The sequence below is a fragment of the Oncorhynchus mykiss genome, chromosome 16 (genome assembly GCF_057628025.1).
Source record: "Oncorhynchus mykiss isolate SJ-2025 chromosome 16, ASM5762802v1, whole genome shotgun sequence".
NCBI lineage: Eukaryota > Metazoa > Chordata > Actinopteri > Salmoniformes > Salmonidae > Oncorhynchus > Oncorhynchus mykiss.
This window is the reverse complement of record NC_143037.1, coordinates 23,237,621-23,257,868: the sequence shown is the minus strand read 5'-3', so window position 1 is coordinate 23,257,868 and position 20,248 is coordinate 23,237,621. Positions and strand designations below refer to the sequence as shown.

At 43.8% G+C, this 20,248-nt stretch overlaps 1 protein-coding gene and 1 long non-coding RNA gene across 5 annotated transcripts in view; one reads left to right on the top strand and one right to left on the bottom strand.

The window, feature by feature from the left end:
- The first annotated feature begins 2,120 nt into the window (after positions 1-2,120).
- The window catches only part of LOC110491672 (uncharacterized), a 29,188-nt gene continuing 11,060 nt past the window's right edge, over positions 2,121-20,248 (top strand). Inside the window, exons 1-6 of one of the 3 annotated variants that reach the window (XR_016487179.1) lie at positions 2,129-2,201; positions 2,342-2,468; positions 3,337-3,463; positions 3,765-3,943; positions 10,951-11,049; positions 11,442-11,709. This is a non-coding gene — a long non-coding RNA (uncharacterized LOC110491672). Of the gene's footprint in view, positions 2,202-2,248; positions 2,469-3,336; positions 3,464-3,764; positions 3,944-10,950; positions 11,050-11,441; positions 11,710-20,248 lie in introns of those variants that run through there. The other 2 variants (XR_016487180.1, XR_005036481.2) reach the window with 2 other exon arrangements.
- Positions 5,631-20,248, bottom strand: part of LOC110491671 (rho-related GTP-binding protein RhoN) — a 52,068-nt gene continuing 37,450 nt past the window's right edge. The window contains exons 3-5 of one of the 2 annotated variants that reach the window (XM_021565293.3): positions 15,987-16,096; positions 11,531-11,665; positions 5,631-6,644 (exon numbers count right to left, since the gene is read on the bottom strand). In XM_021565293.3, the coding sequence (XP_021420968.1) occupies positions 6,390-6,644; positions 11,531-11,665; positions 15,987-16,096 (500 nt within the window). In that variant the 3' untranslated portion in view covers positions 5,631-6,389. The remainder of the gene's footprint in view (positions 6,645-11,530; positions 11,666-15,986; positions 16,097-20,248) is intronic. The other variant, XM_036946560.2, reaches the window with a different exon arrangement.

The following is a 20,248-nucleotide window of genomic DNA, read 5'->3' as shown; positions in this document are numbered from 1 at the left end:
GTGCACCTTGTGCTGGGGACAATAAAAGGCCACTCTAAAATGTGCAGTTTTGTCACAACACAATGCCACAAGTTTTGAGGGAGCATGCAATTTACATGTTGATTGCAGGAATGTCCACCAGAGCTGTTGCCAGATAATTTAATGTTATTTTCTCTACCATAAACCTCCTCCAACGTTGTTTTAGAGAATTTGGTAGTACGTCCAACTGGCCTCACAATCACAGACGACGTGTAACCACGACAGACCAGGCTTCTTCACTGAGTGATCGTCTGACGAAGGGGAGTGGGGTGCTGAGGAGTATTTTATTTTTTTATTTATTTTTGCTGTATGCAATAGTCCTTTTTTGGGGGAAAAACTCACCCAGTGGGTGGGCCTGGCTCCCAAGTGGGTGGGTCTATGCCCTCCCAGGCCCACCCATGGCTGCGCCCCTGCCCAGTCATGCGAAATCCATAGATTAGGGCCTAATGAATGGATTTCAATTGACTGATTACAGTTCATAGAAGGAAACTCAGTAAAATCTTTGAAATTGTTGCATGTTGCATTCACATTTTTGTTCACTATAAGTGATGTCTGGGATGTTCATATGAGGGTGTGTGTGTGTGTGTGTGTGTGTGTGTGTGTGTGTGGTCAACATTCCGTAGTCTCACCACTGTGAATAGAGTGCAGCTGTCTGTGATGAGGCGATTTGCTCTCTCACGATTACCCCGCTCTCTAGCGGCAGAGGTAATGTTTCAGCAACCGTTTTGGAACATCCCTTACTCACAACCTCTCTCACACACACACAGACAGACAGACAGACACACACAAACTGACTCTCTCACACACATGAAGTGAACTCCCTCACACACACACACTGCTGCAGTGCAAACATCGCTATAACTTCACAGGAGTCAGAGGCCTCTGTCGTCTCCCCACACACTCCATAGTTACATTGTTGTAAACGCACGTGTGTGTGTGTGTGTATATGTGTTTATCACGCTGGGTGTGGAAAAGAGTTACCCGTCAGTCCTGGAGCCCTGTGCTGGTTGTCTCTAACTGTTGTGTGGAGAGCAGGAGGATAGTTTGAGCCCTCGCGGACACAGGCTGCAAATATGTTTTATCTGCTCAATTTTACATGCTGTTTAAATGGGTCATGCATTGTTAATGCCTCACTCTCTTGGCAGCCGTGACCATCGCATTGTCATAATGGCTTGCGTTACTGGAGTAGGATGACGTTACACTGATCTGAAGTCAGTTTTGTTTTGTTCCCCCATAATGGTTAAGGTAAGGCATCGGGGAGGGTGAGCTGATCCTAGATACGTGCCCGAAGGGTAACTTCTGTTTGGAGCGGTGTATTACAAAGCGGTTTTATGGGCCCTTAGCACTGATTTACAGTCAGTTTGACGTTTTCTCCCCTAATGGTTAATGTTAGGCATCGGGGGGGGGTGAGCTGATCCTAGATCTCTACCTAAGGCTAACTTCTATTCCAAAGTTTTATGGCAGCTGACACAATGCAAGCGGGAGCCACGATTAAAGATGCAGGAGGGTCTGGTCAGGGAGGGCCACTAATCATGCAAGTTTATGGTGGGATTAAAAGGAAAGATGGACCCCCTCTCTAAATTGTGTGTGGGTGTGTGGAGCTAATGATATAAACTGGAGGCTCTATGGGCCTCTGTGTAGTTAACATTTCATATAGTATGTAGGTAGACAATACACCCCTCCCTCCCTCTAGCATCCGACTGTGTGTACGTGTAACAGGGTTGGTTATGTTTCCACTTGCCTCTAAAGAAATGTGTATTTAATGTTCAAGCATTCTTATTGGTTAGTTCAACTCTGATAACAATAAGGTGTGTTGTGATTGGCCCCGCTTGCAGATAGGGGGAGATCGCGAACGTCAGGTCTCCCCAGTATGAAAATGTGATGCAAGGGGTAGGTTACGTTCTGAATACTGTTTTCTATTTTACAATGTGTACAAGTTTGCTGTACGTTACTTATTTATACATGTGTGGGTATATGGTACCTGTTAGGGATTGAGGGGCTTTCTGGGATGTGCTTTGGCATATGATTGCTGTAAATAAGTGTGTTAGCTAGCATACACCGATGTAATGGTCACATAAGCCACTGCTAACACAGTTGTCTTCATGCTACAGATTTTGCCATCGACAGCCATCAATACCGTTAAGCCCTGCACAACTAACGTGCTGTTTCCCATTTAACAACAGGTATTTACACATGTTATATTTTGTATTGTATTTTTGTATTTTGTTCGCCCAGTATGAAAATGTGATGCAGGGGATTTTGCCATCGACAGCCATCAATACCGTTAAGCCCTGCACAACTAACGTTTCCCATTTAACAACAGAAATACATGCTCAACTGGGACCACTGGCCGAAGTGATTTATTTTGAGAAAACATTATACATCTGTTACACTAGTGCCGTGACCCGGATCACTGGTTGCTGCGGAAAAGGAGGAAGGTCAAAAGGGGGGTGAGTGTAACGGATGTGAAACGACTAGCTTAGTTAGCGGTGGTGCGCACTAAATAGCGTTTCAATCGGTGACGTCACTTGCTCTGAGACCTTGAAGTAGTAGTCCGCGGCCTTTGTGGAGCGATGGGTAACGATGTTTCGTGGGTGTCAGTTGTTGATGTGTGCAGAGGTCCCTGGTTCGAGCCCGGGTATGGGCGAGGGGAAGGTCTAAAGTTATACTGTTACATACGTACACAGACACGCAGTCTGGTGCTCAGTCCTGTGGGGCATGTTGACAACTTGGTGTGTGTATAATGTATGTGTGACCGTTTTTTTCCAATGGTAAACAGCCTGAGTAAGACATCTTCCTTTATCCACCATCATTGGTTCTGTCTCATGTTTATGCTTACAGTATGCCTTTTTTACAAGGTTTTTATTTGGCGGATCTCATTGTTAGTGACATTTGTCAATTAAACTCGTGAATGTAACTTTTTATGTCAAATTGGTTTACATTTTACCTGTAGTCCTAGTTGTCCTGAAAATAAAACGGTAACACGCTTCAATGTGAGACTAAATATGAGGGCTTGCCAAGCAGATACATGAAAATCGGACTCATAGTCTGATTTGACTTGGGACTGATAGGTTTAAAACATTTCTAGTCTATCTGCAGTATGGGTAACTATTAGATGTTCAATGTTTCTTTAGAAATTCTTTCCAAGGGAATAGTTTAACTCTTAAAACGAGTGTTCAGTTCATGTTACAGGGTTGACCTTAAACCTGAGGGACAAACGCAAATGAATTACTAATCACATTAACAGTGGGGAACAGTGGGTTAACTTCCTTGTTTAGGGGCAGAACGACAGATTTTTTGTTGTCTGTACATGGACAGTGATTCACAGGGTGGAGGTGACAGAGGAGGTAGAACTGAACTGGCCTCGTGGTTTTTGGGTGAGTGTGTCGAAGCTGAGACCAACAAGAGGCATGCTAGAGGTGCGAGCCACAAGGCCCTAACGAAGGTAAGCCGGCCAAAGAGCTGTTTCTAAGCCAATGAGCAAACACATCCTAATGAGGGTCACTGACTGGAGGTTGATCCCCCCCCCGCACATTAGACAGAGCTGGCAGGTGATTCAACAAACTCATGCAAACCAGTTGGCCTATGTTACACACATTTCATCCAGGGTGGTATTCATTTGGGTGCACTGTAGCAAAACATTTCGCAGTGTAAAACGAAAGCCAAGCATTTAGTTATCATTGCACAAGTTCAGAAACCTTGTTTCACTCAGTTTCTGACCATTTTCTTTTGTTTTCTCTCCTAAGCCCGACCCAGATGAGTGCAATGCTGTTGCTGAAGTGACTGGAATTCGAATGGCATTGACCCCAATGACACAATTGTGAACAGGCTGTGGTCCACGCTGTAGGAACACTAGCCGCTTCAGGCGGATCAAGTAGAGTCACATAGAGGACAAAGAGGAGCAGCAAGGAGAAGAGGAGATGGGGTGAGTGTTTGCTAAACATGGCCACTAGCCTTGGGGTAAAGGAAAGGGACAAGACAACAAGGTGAGGGCAGACAGAATGGAAGTTTGTCATCTGAATGTTTGCTGAAGGTTCAGGCAAGGGGTTGATGACTGCATTAGTGTAAACAGTAGCTCTAGGGTGAATAATTAGATGATGGAGTTTACTAGTATTATGTTATTGAAGGTTTTGGAGCTGACTAGTACTGATGAACTAGAACCTACTAGTACTGCGTTAGGGAGTAGAATGTGTTGGAGCTGACTAGTTCTGGGTTGCAGAGTGGACAGTGTGTTGTAGTTGATTGACTAGCTTTAGGTTATGGAGTAGAATGTAGTCACGAAAACAGAAATATCTTTGTCTAAAGCCACTTGCCAAACACTGCGCTCACTCCAATGACAAACACATTAAAAAAGGATCAACAAAACACTGTATATGCACAAGTGTGGCCCAAAATGGGTTTATTAAAAGCTCTGGTGAAAGCTTAGACCGTGACACAAGACCATGGCTTGCAATACCAGAGTAAGTCTCTGTGACTGGAGGCCAACACTGGCCTTGCCTTGGGCGCACCGCGCGACCTCACACTCCAAGCCGCATGGAGACATCGCGGTGACGCTGTGAACTGTCACTTTGTGAAATGACACTGCTCACAGAGGCGGTAACTTGCTGGGGGGGCTCCACTGCATGGAGGGAGAAAGGTGGGGGAAGGATTTAGGAGGAGAAACTGTGGTGAGCTGTGAGCACTAGAAAATGTCACACTAGAGGGCTCAAGTCTACTGACTAGGCACCAATCTATATGTGTAATGTTACGATAGAACAATAGTTTAGATTGAAGCCCTAGAACTTAACTGGATGTGCTATACTGTTGTTGGCCTCCTTTTCTGGACAAGGCTTTTTGACTTTGAGAGTAACTCGATGTTTCAAAGCTGGAATTCTAGTATTTCAGTTCTGGTTGACTGAATCAAATACAAGTAACTGCCAAAATAAAGGAAACACGTGAGTAAATGAAGGATGCAACATATATTGAAAGCAAATGCTTCCACACAGGTGTGGTTCCTGAGTTAATTAAGCAATTAACGTCCCATAATGCTTAGGGTCATGTACTCTGAGATCTCAGTGGGTTTGAAAGAGGGGTCTCAAATGAGCATTGTGTGTCAGTCACCAGATCTCAACACAATTGAACACATAGGAGATTCTGGAGAGGTGCCTGAGACAGTGTTTTCCACCACCATCAACAAAAACACAAAATTATGGAATTTCTCATGGAAGAATGGTGCCACATCCCTCCAATAGAGTTCCATACACTTGTAGATTCATTGAAGCTGTTCTGGCGGCTCGTGGTGGCCCAACGGCCTATTAAGGCACTATGTTGGTGTTTCCTTTATTTTGGCAGTTACCTGTGTATCAGCTATTGTGAGAAAAGATGACATTGTCAGTGTTATGTGGTTTATACATGGCTGGCTATGTAGCAATAGCATGTTAAGGCCAACAACTTGAAGTTAACATTAAGGCAATGTTGTGGGTTGGGTATTTTCATGGTACCAAATCTAATTCTTTATCTCACTTATTCAAAACAATGTATGTTTCTGGTCTCTGTGTCTTTTAGATCCTGAGGGAGCTGGATGGATTAGAGTCATGTTAACAAATAATAAAACCAGGGTTGAATTCTCTTCATTTAGCAGAGAAAGTTACTTTATTTCAGCATCACACATACAGCAAGACATATAGCAAAAACTGTGTCATAACCGTTTTCCTTCTGATATTTCCCTCAAAAGTAATTGTTCAAATACGAAATGTTAATTTTCAGTAACACATCAATGTTATGTGGTGTCAGTGATTTGTTACGTTTTTTCCCTCTCCAAAGCACTTGTGGGTTTAGAAAATGTGTGTCACGTTGGCCCATTGTTTTTTTGTTTTTTTTGTCGCTCAGGGCACGAAACCTTGGTTTGTTAAGCTTCATCTCGTTGTCTCAGATGGAATAATAATATCATTCCCTGACATTTAAGTCGGTACACTTTGTGTGCATCTTTTTGTGCTTCGTTTAGTTAAACACTTACATAAAATGCCATCTCAGGACAAGACAGGACAGAATAGAAAATAATTCCAGGACAATCTCATTACAATTGGCTCGTCTGAGTTTTCCCAACCGCTTCATTCCTTTTTTTCATGACCTCATTCATCCCCTCCATCCCCTCATTTTCTCTCTCACTCTCTTCCTATAGCCAACAAATCCACGTTTTTGTCCGTTTCTCCGTTGTTCTCTCTCCACAGGTTGATGGTTTAAAAAGAAAAATCGTCATCATCGCTGCAATGACCTGCATTAATTTGCAGCGGCCAAAAAATTTCAACCAATAAATAAAGTACATTTATAATATACATTGTCTCTTTTGTACATCGTTTGGGTCAGTTGGTACAGTCTGGCTAGTCTGACCCCTACATGAGCACACAGCTCTTGGCCCGGTTCTTTCTCATGGCGGGGGGGTGCTCCAGAACCTCAGTCCGGGGCGGTTGCTGGGAGACCCGCTTGAGGCCGCGGCGTGAGCCGCTGCGTTTTAGCTGGGGCCGGTGGAGGCGCGTTACCGAGGTCAGGGTGGTGACGTGGAAGACATCGCGGACGCTGTTCTCCGAGTACTTAGACGTGCACTCTGTGTAGGCCACGGCGCCGATCTGCCTCGCCAGGGTAGTGCCCTGGAGATGGAGAGAGATGAAGAGTCACGTTAAGAAATTAGAATTGACACTTTTGACAAGGGTGAGAACACAAGAGAGTGGAGGTTTATAGGAAGAGAGAGTGAATTAATATGAGGTAGAGAGAATGTGGATTCAAACACACAGGGCATATTTCATGACTTATTTTACGGGTGGCAGGTAGCCTAGTGGTTAGAACACTGGGCCAATAACCGAAAGGTCGCCGGTACGCCCTTGAGCAAGGCACTTAACCCTAATTTGCACCAGGGGTGCTGTACTACTATGGCTGGCCCTGTAATACAAAACATCCATTGCACCTATCTGGTATATGTGACAATAAAACATTTGTGATATATATTTTTTATGGGATTCAATGCCTACAACGATGCAGATAAAAATCTATGTATGTTCCATACTGCTCATTTTAATAAATCCCATCTAGTCACATAAACGTGTCGCTCTGGTCTATGTAGACCCTTGTTGCGTTCCAGGTCATCTTTATTAGTGTCTTGCTGCACCGATTCAGATCTCACAGTGTTTAACGTCTCAGGAACGCATTGGTATGATAAAGCGATCTTCTGAGATGTGCTCCACAAAGAAAGACCACCTGGAATGGGCCCATTATCTCTGAGAGATTAGTTGGGTCACTAGGTCTCTCTCTCTCCTTCTCCCCCTCATTTGGTTACAACGCCAATCACTGATTTAAGTGATGATAACATTTTAATTTGTCATTTAGCATACGTTCTTATCCAGAGTGACTGTATTCATCTTAAGATAGCTAGGTAGGACAACCACATATCACAGTCATAGTAAGTACATTTTTCCTCAATAAAGGAGCCATAAGCAAAGTCAGAGCTAGTGAGGGGGAAAAATGTATAGTTCACGAAAGGCTTCTTGAAGAGGTAGGGTTTCAGATGTTTTCGGAAGATGGGTAGGGACTCAGCTCTTCTAGCTTTGGTTTCACCATTGGTGTGCCAGGACAGAGAAGAGCTTGGACTGGGCTGAGTGGGAGCCAAGGGACCAGAGGTGGCAGAACGTTCAGGTTTTTACATCTTTTAACTAAGTCAGTTCAGAACAAATTCTTATTTACAATGATGGCCTACCCCGGCCAAACCTGGATGACGCTGGGCCAATTGTGCGTCGCCCTATGGGACTCCCAATCACAGCCGGATATGATACAGCCTGGATTCAAACCAGGGACTGTAGTGACGCCTCTTGCACTGAGATGCAGTGCCTTAGACCGGTGTGCCAGTCGGGAGCTGGGGTGTAGAGTTTCAGCATAGCCTGAAGGTAGGGAGGGGCAGTTCCTCTTGCTGCTCCATAGGCAAGTACCATGGTCTTGTAGTGGATGCGAGCTTCAACTGGAAGCCAGTGGAATGTCCGGATGAGCGAGGTGACATGGGAGAACTTGGTGGGCTGCAACATTCTGGATTAGTTGTAGGGGTTTGAAGGCACAAATGGGGAAACCAGCCAACAGCGAGTTTCTGTAGTCCAGACAGGAAATGACAAGTGCCTGGATTAAGACCTGTGCCATTTCCTGTGTGAGGTAGGGTCGTACTCTACGGATGTTGTAAGGATGAACCTGCAGGAGCGAGTCACTGCTTTGATGTTTGCAGAGGATGACAAGAGTGTTGCCAAGGTTCTTTGCACTCTGGGAGGGGGACACCGTGTAGTTGACAACCGTGATGGAAAGGTCTCGGAGCGGGCGGGCTTTCCACGTGAGGAAGAGCAGCTCCGTCTTGTTGAGCTTGAGGTGATGGACCGACATTCCAAGCTGAGATACTTTCCAGGCACGCAAAGATGCGCGTCACCACCTGGGTGTCAGAAGGGGGGAAGGCGAAAAGTAGTTGAGTGTCATCGGCATAACAATGATAGGAGAGAGCATGTGAGGACATGACGGAGCTGAGTCACTTGGTGTATAGAGAGAAGAGGAGAGGGCCTAGACCTTAGCCCTGGGGGACACTAGTAGTGAGAGTACGTGATGCAGACACAGATCCTCTCCACGTCATCACGTCACTTGGTAGAATACATGCCATGTTCCATTCAGTGAGGGAACAATCCCCAGCCAGACACACAGCAGTATTTTGATTATTATATCTCTGCAATATGTTCGTTGTGAGAATTCATTCATACAGAAGGAAACGGGCAACATTTAAGTCTCTGCTTAGACCCTAAGCAGATTATGGCAGAAGTCGTCGGGTTCATCCACGATTCACCCTTGTGACGAGCGGATTCCTTTGGGATTGAATTGGACAGCAAGTTGTAAATCTTAAATTGCTGGCAGTTGATTTGCATTACAGGCAGCGGTGCCCTTTGATCGAGGCTCTTTGAGGACAGCGAGCGATTTCTGAGCTCAGTGCTTTGAGGAGCTTCAGTTAAGACTGAGGAAATCGAGCAAAGTGACATTAACGTAACCTGATAACCGGTCCCTCCTGATTGGCAACTCAATTGGGTTTGCTCAATGAAATTGGTTTCATGATTACATTTGTTTTTTTGGTAGTTGTTTTTCATGATCTTAGTAATGGTTTCATAAGCAGTTTGATGTCTGCGTTGTTACTGTTTCCCGTCGTGTGTCTACTCTGCTGTAATTGACTGGCATGCCAAGGACATTTCTTCCCAAGCTCCTCTCTGGAGAAAATAGGGATGTGACTTAGTGTTTAAAGAATTGTCAACTCGTAAATAACATTAACATGAAAATAGGCCATTAAAATTCACAGCCTCCCGAGTCCGTCAGTCCGTCCCTCTCTGTTATTGCCGGAGGACATTGAAACAAAACAATTAAATTGTTCCACTTAGTGTTTGTCTCACTCCCTGGTATCAACTATTTTAGGCTCTATACTGTATGCTTTCATATTTGAGAAACTATTTGAACTAAATGGCATTTTCAGAACTGGAATACTGTGTACATATTAGGACATACAGTTATGTTAATGCACAGTAGGTGCCCTCAGTACAAAAAAGTGTGTTTTAGTTTACCTCTATGCCGAGTTAGAGTTTTATGTATTGGAACATATCAGAATGTTAATGCTATGTTACATGAACGCTCTGAGAACAGTAGCTAGTAGAAGTGGACATATTTTTTTTTTTAATCCAAATAACTTCACAGATCTTCATTGTAAAGGGTTTAAACACTGTTTCCCATGCTTGTTCAAGGACCCATAAACAATTAATGAACAAGCACCTGTGGAACGGTCATTAAGACATTAACCTCTTATAGACGGTAGGCAATTAAGGTCACAGTTATGAAAACTTAGGACACTAAAGAGGCCTTTCTACTGACTCTGAAAAACACCAAAAGAAAGATGCCCAGGGTCCCTGCTCATCTGTGTGAACGTGCCTTAGGCATGCTGCAAGGAGGCATGAGGACTGCAGATGTGGCCAGGGCAATAAATTGCAATCCCACTGAACAAGCCTCCCACTGAACAAGGAGCGCCACCTTAAATGCACGATTTACACTGATGTCGAGTGGCTGCAAATACTTTGGGCCATCTGCTTTTCTTCCCTCTAAAAGCTTTTGTTGTCTTTTTGCACTGAGTCAGTTCCTCACGCTGCTGTTTCCAACGTCTTATCATCGACTCATTAAGGCCAAGCTCCCGTGCAGCAGCTCTATTTCCTTTTCCAACAGCCAGATCGATCGCCTTCAACTTGAAAGCTGCATCATATGCATTCCTCCGTGTCTTTGCCATGATGAGGGTGACAAAATTACTACCGCAATCAGAATGATGGGAAGTTTGAGCGCGCTTGATTTACGTCACATTATGTGACGGTGCTCAGTTTTTTGGCGGCATGAATCTTGTGAAAGCGGGAAAAATCCATAAATTAGCCGCGTCATTGTATAAACCGCGAGGTTCAAAGCGTGGGAATAAAGTACCGGCTTATAGTCCGGAAATTACCATTTCCACAGACGTGACTAACAGAAATTATTATTCAATTTCTGTTAGTCACATGTCTGTGGAAATTGTTCAGTTTATGTCTGTTGTTGAATCTTGTTATGTTCATACAAATATTAACACATGTTAAGTTTGCTGAAAATAAACACAGTTGACAGTAAGAGGACGTTTCTTTTTTTGCTGAGTTTAGGTGCTTTTAGGTGTTTTGCCATAGCTAATAGAATGTCTGCATTAGGGCATCACAGATAGTCTGAGCCATGCAAATGTCTGTGCCGTAGCTTTGTGTGTGCACGAGCTCTTGCGTGTGTGTGTGAGCTGTGAAAGAGCAGTTGTGCACACATGTTTACACAGTGTGGACCGGTACATATCAACAAGTTTATACCGTAGAGGCATGTCTGTTTTTGCTTTAACCATGCCAGGTGTGTCTATCTGCTTACACTGGGCACACACCTGAGAACAGCTCTACATCTTTACTGACGACCAACCCAAAGAGGAGAGAAACAACAGGCATAATGTAGGTAAGAGCAGTGAACAAAAATATATAAAAAATATATATATACAAAAGTAGAGCAATGTTTCCAGAACAGTGTGTCACATTATCACATTGGCTACATCCCAAATGCTACCCTATTCCCTTTTTATCAGGACCCATAGGGACCCCATTTGGGACGCCATAGTCCCCAACGTACTCATAGTTCCTAGCGAAAGTTCTGCCAAGAAATAGCCTCGCGTTTTATTTGACCTGTTTTGACAGGTGTTACTATGTCATGCTAACGACAATGTTCTGAAGGTGTTATTCCATCGCAGTTCACAAGTGAACAGCTACTGGCATCGCCACACATTTTTCATAACACCCTCGGCTAAAGCGTACTGCTTGCTATGATATTTTCCTTTCACATTGTCCTTCCAGCACAGTTCCAGGGACTACAATGGGTGCGTTACCAGACCAGTACAGCTTGGCATGGATTGGCTCAGTCGTGAGAAACAGTCAGTCCTGACCTGTTCATGAGTGACGGGGATGAGTCGGAGTTTGGACAGCTCTCTCAGCACGTTGAGGTCCGTACGCATGTCCAGCTTACAGCCCACCAATATCACCTTGGCGTTAGGACAGAACTCCTGCGTCTCCCCCTGCCACTGTGGAGCAAGAGGAAGAAACTAGTCAGAACCGAGCGTAACAGGTGAGCACCAATATCCAAAACAAATCTATTTTAAATATATGAAACTTGGAGAAAATATATGTTTATCTCGTTCAGTTAATGTTATTTACATTGTATGGATATGTTATCACTACAATAACTCAATGGCCATTGAAATAACACACTGTCCATTGGAACAAGTTGCCACATGACAACTGAAGAATTGAACGGAGCACGAGTTCTGTCCGCTATGAGCTCACAGCTTCAGTAACCACAACCACATCCAGACAACACTCCCTTAGAGTTCCATCAGAAAGAATAACAACACACATTATGAAGCAGACAAGTCTCAATGTCGACATGTCACACTCTGTACTGGGTAGCTATTCTCCCTACTGTCTGTGCTGGTCTGTCTCTCTGTCTCACTCACCCTATATCTCTTGACTGCTTACAATATCGCTTCACATTATCCGTTGAATGATACCTCTCTGTTTCTACTCAATACAAACAATGCCTTTCTTGTAGACGACCGTCCACGTGATTATGGGCTCTGTTCATTAGTGTTAGTCATCATGTGCTGTTGTCTTGGATAAGGGCTTTCTGTTGAAGACGTACTGGTGAAGACCTAGACAAGTCACAAGGGCCAAGAGGCACGGTCATTGTGTTTTATATACTGAATAGAAATATAAACGCAACGTTCAACAATTTAATTGATCTCACTGAGTTGCAGTTCATATGAGGAAATTTGTCAATTGAAATAAACTCAATAGGCCCTAATCTATGGATTTCACATGATTGGCAATACAGATATGCATCTGTTGGTCACAGATACCATAAAAAAAAATGGGCCTCATGATCTCGTCACGATATTTTTGTGCATTCAATTTGCCATCGATAAAATGCTATTTTTTTTCATAGTCCGTAGCTTATGCCTGCCCATACCATAACCCCACCGCCACCACGGGGCACTCTGCTCACAACATTGACATCAGCAAACCGCTCACCCACACAACGGCATCAACGTGGTCTGCGGTTGTGAGGCCAGTTAGACGTACTGACAAATTCTCTAAAACAATGTTGGAGGCAGCTTATGGTGGAGAAATTAACATTAAATTATCTGGCAACAGCTCTGCTGTCAGCATGCCAATTGCAAGCATTGTGTTGTGTGACACAACTGCTCATTTTAAAGTGGACTTTTATTGTCCCCAGCACAAGGTGCACCTGTGTAATGATCATGCTGTGTAATCGGCTTCTTGATATGCCACACCAGTCAGGTGGATGGATTATCTTGGAAAATGAGAAATGCTCACTAACAGGGATGTAAAACATTTGTGCATAAAATTTGAGAGAAATAAGCTTTTTGTGCATATGGAACATTTCTGGGATCTTTTATTTCAGTTCATGAAACATGGGACCAACACTTTACATGTTGCGTATATATTTTTGTTCAGTATATAAGGTTAGGCAAAGCCAAACAACAGAGAGTGAATAACAGACAAAGAGCAGAGTGAATTGTCCATTTTCATTTCGAAGGATGAGAATGGTTAACGACAGAAATGATTGGTGATGCGCAACAATGATATGTACTGAAGATAACATTTTACAAATTGCACTTGAAGCCCCTCTAACGGTAGTTTCACTTCCTCATTCCCAGTAAATGTTTTGCCTGAAAACGGAAACGTAGGCAGTATTTCCTTATTACGTAACTATTAGGACATGTTCCCAAGGCCAGTAGGAAAATGTCTGACCAGTGTGTATCTCATTCCATGTATTACATTATTACCCTTAACATGTGTTCTTTGCTTCAATAACATTTAAATCAAATCTAGGCCTATGCTCTGCTTCAATAACATTCTCTGATTCCCGGTAGCAGTACAGCTGAGCCACTGGTTGATCAAACAGGAGATTACAGCACACACGGCCAACAGGTCTATTACATAAGCAGCATGTATTATATATGCTAGTTGGATAGTGTCTTTGTTTCTAGCCCCCGTGTGTGTGTGTGTGTGTGTGTGACTATGGGAGATACAAGATGATCTGTACTGTACTGAGGTCTGGGAGGAAGCCTGAGGACTGGGTGCGACAGCTGCCACATCATACTCACAAGAGTCTCCAGTTGCTTTTTCGATTCTCCCCCCTTCTCACCCAAAGTGTTCATTCCCCCCCTGTCCCCGTCCCCCCCCCCCCTCTCAAAGATACAAAAGCATTAGATTAGTGAGGGGAAATTAACAAGGGCACACTTCGGGGAGAAGGGAACAGAATGGGAATTGGGCTCCATTTTCTCCGTGGGAAAACCGATCCCATCATAGGATCCCACAGGGAGGGAGGGGAGGACAAGGGGGTAGAGTTTAGAGGAAAGAAAGAATGGCAGAGATAGAAGGATGTTGCCAGATACAGAGGAAGGTTTGAGGTCACACAGAAATGATGTGTGAAGAAAGCAGGAAAGCTTTACAGTGACAAGACAGAATCACTGATTAGTAATACAAAATCACTGATACCATGTGTCCTCACTTAACACTTGTCACTTAGACATGCTCTGGTACTTTGGCAACTATGAAAGTATTTTCTAAACCTCCTGCTTTGGGCTGGATGTGTCAATGTGAAGTTCATACAGGCATAATCTATGAGCAGAATTACTGTTTCACCTCAATTAGCCACGAAATCCCTAGTTTGAAAGCCACTGTTGGCCCAGCATTATCCAATGAGGTTGCAGGGCGGGCCCAAAGGCTCAGTGGACACAGCAGAGAGCGAGCGCAAGGAAGTGGTGCACATATGTAACGTAGTACGCAGTTTTCGGAGACCACTTTTGGCTCGTAAGTGCTACTTTCAGAACTACTGGCTAAAAAGTGTACAAAAGTACCAAACCAAATGTCTTTAACATTGTAATACTTAAAGGAAAATTCTATCCAAAACAATGATATTTTGGTATTTGCTTCATTAGTCCATTGTTGATATAGTCACAAAAGCATTTGCATGCCAGCAGTCAAGTTTTCAAGGTGTATAACTTTACAGAAATACAGCCGGTGTGATGCATTTTGCATCATAGTTTTCCTTTTAACACTTGAGTGGAATTTATTGTTGGGACAGCTTTTGTTTGGCTTCAGTGGTATGAAAGATTTGACCACTATGTCAAATAGAAGCACTTGGCAATTGAAATATCACAGGGGGTCAAGAGCCCAATTCTGGAGGACTATTGTGAGACGGGTGTATTCAACGCCCACCCGTGGCCTGTTGGCAAGAGATTAACAAGGCATCTATTTAGGGTCACAGGTCAAGTGAGCCCTCAAGAGCCCCAAGTGGACCTCTATCAGAATTTTGGGGTACCCCCGCCCCCTCCGTCGGTTTTGTCTCGTGACTCAAAGAGTGGGGTATTTTATCTCTGAATGGCGATGCTGATGATGTCATGGGTGAGCGATGGGCTTGACATTAGGAATGTCCACTCCACCCAGTCAAAGGCATTCCTTGCCCACACAACTGATGTTCGCTATACACTATAAACAACAAAATCTTTGTCGTTCAAACAAAACGTGTAGATCTGTAGGTCCCAAATGGTGTGGCTCAAAGAAAGACTTCCACCAGAGAGTTCCACCAATTAGAAACCACAGAGGCTAGGACTTTGGGAAACAATGTCAAACTTCTCCCTCTTATTATTAAGTAAATGCATCTTTTTTTGAAGAAGAAGAAGGCTGGGACAATGGATGGATTACACCTCATTTTGTGTTCATTTTGTGAGAAAATGACCTCAAAAAGACCATAACATTAGCTTCTAGCCCTCGGTGGAACATTACCTAAGGGTCTATGATGAGCCTGCATGCTTTAAAAAAATATATATATATATTTGTTCATTCTTGTCTCGGCTACGTTGTTCTCACAGGCAGTGTCTCTTTTATATGTGGTCCTTACTGTTCTAAAAGGAGCTATAAGATAATTTGAGATAAGGAATCATCAACTACGTAGCCTCGAGGTTAGAGCTTTGGGCCTGTAACCGAAAGGTTGCTGGTTTGAATATCGGAGCCGAAAATGTAAAACAATAATAAGAATCTCAATAATTTCAAATCTTGCTAACATTTGTATACGATCACCTGTCGGAGTAGATTTACAAAATTAAAATCACTTGGAGCTGATTTCCTGTTGTTTTTACAGTCTTTTATGTCCAACAATGAAGAGAGAAAAAAAATCAATGCTCTGAAACATTGGGGGGCCAAATAAAACCACCACCCACTGTTCAAATTCGGGCCGCCAGTTGGCGAATCCTGTTTTATATGATATTTTATTGAACTGTAGCACAGACATGTGGCTTTGCTTCGTAGCTCACTGACCTTCTTCAGCACACTGTCCAGTGTCTCGGGGCGGCTGATGTCGAAACAGATGAGCACAGCGTCAGCGTCGGGATAGGCTAGCGGCCGCACATTGTTGTAGTAGGACGAGCCTGTGGACAAACGACAACACGTCATTCCTTTTGAATATCCAATTTGGTCAAATATGAAAGGACATGCATCAAGGAACATAAATATTTTTAGGTAAGCAAGCTATGCATGTTTAGCTTACACATTGCGATGTGAAATAATGTTGTTTTTGACCCACCTAAAAAACAACTTCACTATCATGACGGCTTCAGACATTTGTTATGTAGTGGGGGTGGCTCGCCGCACTTATGTGTAACCTTGCTCAAGACCTGACAACTCCCAGGTCTAATGTCAAGGCTTTAGTTTATGGTTACAACTGTGTAAACACTCCTTTTTGATGGAGTGTTCAACAGAATTGACACCCTGTATTTCGGTATGGTGTTTGTCAGGGGGCTCTCTCTGAACTGACCATTGTGTGTGTGTGTGTATTTCAAAGTTTGTTCACCATGTCCAACAGGTGTAAAACAGTACAGTGAAATTCATACCTTTAGAGCTCTTTCCCAACAATGCAATGATCATCATAATAATATAATAATAATAGTGCCTTCAGAAAGTATTCATACCCTTTTGACTTATTCCACATTTGGTTGTGTTACAGCCTGAATTCAAAATGTATTAAATAGATTTTCTTTCCGCACATACGCTACCATTCAAAAGTTTTAGAAATGATAGACTTAGAAATGTCCTTGTTTTTGAAATAAATTAAAATAACATTAAATTGATCAGAAATACAGTGTAGACATTGTTAATGTTGTAAGTGACTATTGTTGCTGAAAACGACTGATTTTTAATGGAATATTTTCATAGCCGTACAGAGGCCTATTATCAGCAACCATCACTCCTGTGTTCCAATAGCACGTTGTGTTAGCTAATCCAAGTTTATCATTTTAAAAGGTTAATTGATCATTAGAAAACCCTTTTGCAATTATGTTAGCACAGCTCAAAAGTGTTGTTCTGATTTAAAGAAGCAATAAAACTGGCCTTTAGACTAGTTGAGTATCTGGAGCATCAGCATTTGTGGGTTCGATTACAGGCTCAAAATGTCCAGAAACAAAGTACTTTCTTCTGAAACTCGTCAGTCTATTCTTGTTCTGAGAAATTAAGGCTATTCTATGTGAGAAATTGCCAAGAAACTTAAGATCTCGTACAAAGCTGTGTACTACTCCCTTCACAGAACAGTGCAAACTGTCTCTAACCAGGATAGAAAGAGAAGTGGGAGGCCCCGGCGCACAACTGAGCAAGAGGACAAGTACATTAGAGTGTCTAGTTTGAGAAACAGATGCCTCACAAGTCCCCAACTGGCAGCTTCATTAAATAGTACCCGCAAAACGCCAGTCTCAACGTCAACAGTGAAGAGGCGACTCCAGGATGCTGGCTTTCTAGGCAGAGTTGCAAAGAAAAAGCCATATCTCAGACTGGCCAATAAAAAGAAAAGATCAAGATGGGCAAAATAACACAGACACTAGACAGAGGAACTCTGCCTAGAAGGCAAGCATCCCGGAGTCGCCTCTTCACTGTTCACCATGCTCAATGGGATGGTCAATGTCAGCTTTTATTTTTTTAGTCTACCAATAGGTGCTCTTCTGCAAGACATTGGAAAACCTCCCTGGTCTTTGTGGTTGAATCTGTGTTTGAAATTCACTGCTCGACTGAGGTACCTTACAGATAATTGTATATGTGGGGTACAGAGATTAGTTAATCACTTAAAAAATCCCGTTAAGCAACTTTTTAATTGACTTGTTAAGCAACTGTTTACTCCTGAACTTGCTTTCCATTAGAAAAGGATTGAAGACTTGACTCAATAGATGTCAGCTTTTTATTTCTTATGAATTCATCAACATTTTTAAAAACATGTTTACACTGACATTTTAAGGGGTATTGTGTGTGGAAACGTGACAAATAATGATATTTAATGCATTTTGAATTCAGGCTGTAACACAACATGTATTTCCTGGATGGCTGGGAGCTCGCCCCCTGTAATGCGCTGGGCCGTCTGCACCACCCTCTGTAGTGCCATCCGTCAGGGGCAGTGCAGTTGCTATACCAGATGGTGATACAACCAGTCAGGATGCTTTCAATGGTGCAGCTGTAAAAGTTCCTGAGGATCTGAGGGGCCATGCCATATCGTTTCAGCCTCTTGAGGAAGAAGAGGCGTTGCTGTGCTGCCTTCATGACTGTTCTGGTGTGAGGGGACCGTATTAAGTCCTCAGTGACGTGGACACTGAGGAACTTGAAGCTCTTGACCCTTTCCTCTGAGGCTCTGTGGATATGGATGGGAGTGTGCACCCCCTGTGTTTCCTGTGGTCCACAATCAGCTCCTTGGTCTTGCTGACGTTGAGGGAGAGGTTGTTGTCCTGGCACCACACTGCCGGTTCTCTGACCACCTCCCTGTAGGCTGTCTCATCGCCATTGGTGATCAGGCCTACCACCGTCGTATTGTCAGCAAACTTGATGATAGTTGGAGTTGTGTGTGTGGCCACACAATCATGGGTAAAATGTGAGTACAGTAGGGGGCAAAGCATACACCCCTGTGGGGCCCCCGCTTTGCGGGTCAGTGTGGTGGAGTTGCTGTTGTCTACTCTCACCACCTGGGGTCAGCCCGTCAGGAAGTCCAGGATCCAGTTGCAGAGTGAGGTGTTCAGTCCCAGGGTCCTGAGCTTGGTGACAAGCTTGGAGGGCACTATGGTGTTGAATAGTGAGCTGTAGTCGGTGAACAGCATTCTGTGTGTGTGTGTGTGTGTGTGTGTGTGTGGGACCTGTGTGACCTGTATGTGGGGGTACTAGGGGCCACATTCCTGTGCTGAACTGAATGTGTAGGGGACAATCCCCCCTCCACTGCCCCTATTGTAACCCCCACTGTGTCCTTTGTCACCACTGCACAAGGCTTTGGGCACTACAACAAAAACTGTCCAGGAGAGAATGTGCAGAGACATGGCTGATTTGTGCTATAGCACACACACACACACACATTTGTATATATTTTTACATTTTTTATCTTGTCTCTCATTTACATTTTGTCTCCATGTTTTGTTCAGTGCATATTTACATATTATGCTGATCACACACACACACTCATACATGTAATTGTAGAGTACACTATGTTCTGTGCAAATATTTGTCACATTCAAACATTACCATTTTGTTATTACAACTTTCTCACTGTCTATCAGATTATGCGCCTGTGTCTGCCCCAGTGCCGATGTTTCATAGCGAGTGAGTCATGCTCAAGACAGATCGCGGGAGACGATGCTTGCGAATGGATTTAGAATATTGATGAGTGGCGGTTTGGACGTTGAGTTTGCATCGTCTCAATGCTCATTTTGGCCGAAACACTTGCAGACTTGAGTGATCACTATCGAACACAACAGCAAGTGGCCACTCGATAAAGAGCTAGGGGCCAAGTGTCCAGTTTGAGATTCGACCTATGACTATGGTATATAGAAATTCATTGCCCCATAGCAGTCAACGCAATAGGGCCATATTCTGTATTGTGAATTTAAGTCGAATTTTATGAATTTGTCTTATAGTTTTAACAGGAAACGGATGTAAAAAAAAAAAATGTCACATCCCGTGTGTGCGTGCGCGCACACGCTTCTGCTTCCGTGCGTGTGTGCGTTCCAATGCCCAGGTGTGTGTGTGTGTGTGTGTGCTCGATACGTGTGGCAGTGTGTGTATGGACAGAAAAGGTCAGACTAAAGGCCGTACCCTTTCTCTCCTCTTGTCTCTCTCTCTTTGACTAACTCCTGCTCCTGGGTTTCAGAATGAGACAGCAGTCTGGAGAGGAAAAGATGAGGAATGTAGAAGGGAGGGGTGGAAACAGAGAAAGGAAGGCGAAATAGAGGTGGGACTGAGAGGGAAATGGATGGAGGAGGGAGACTCTCCTTCCTCTTTGCCCTCCTTCCTCCCTTCTTTTCTCAACACTCTCCCTAAATCAGATCTCTTCAGAACCCACCAGTAGGGGATAAGCCAGAGTGTTCCTAACACACTGGGGCTTTCCCATAAGGCAGTCATTAGACACACAGCAGAGGCCCGGGCCCCTATTGGCCCCTTACCGTCCCCATAAACCCCCCTTGTCCCATTCCCCACAAACCACAGCCCCCCCATGCACCATCCTCCCTCACCAGCTGCAGCACAGCTTCTCACTGTACCAGCTTGCCTGGCACAGATGACAACAC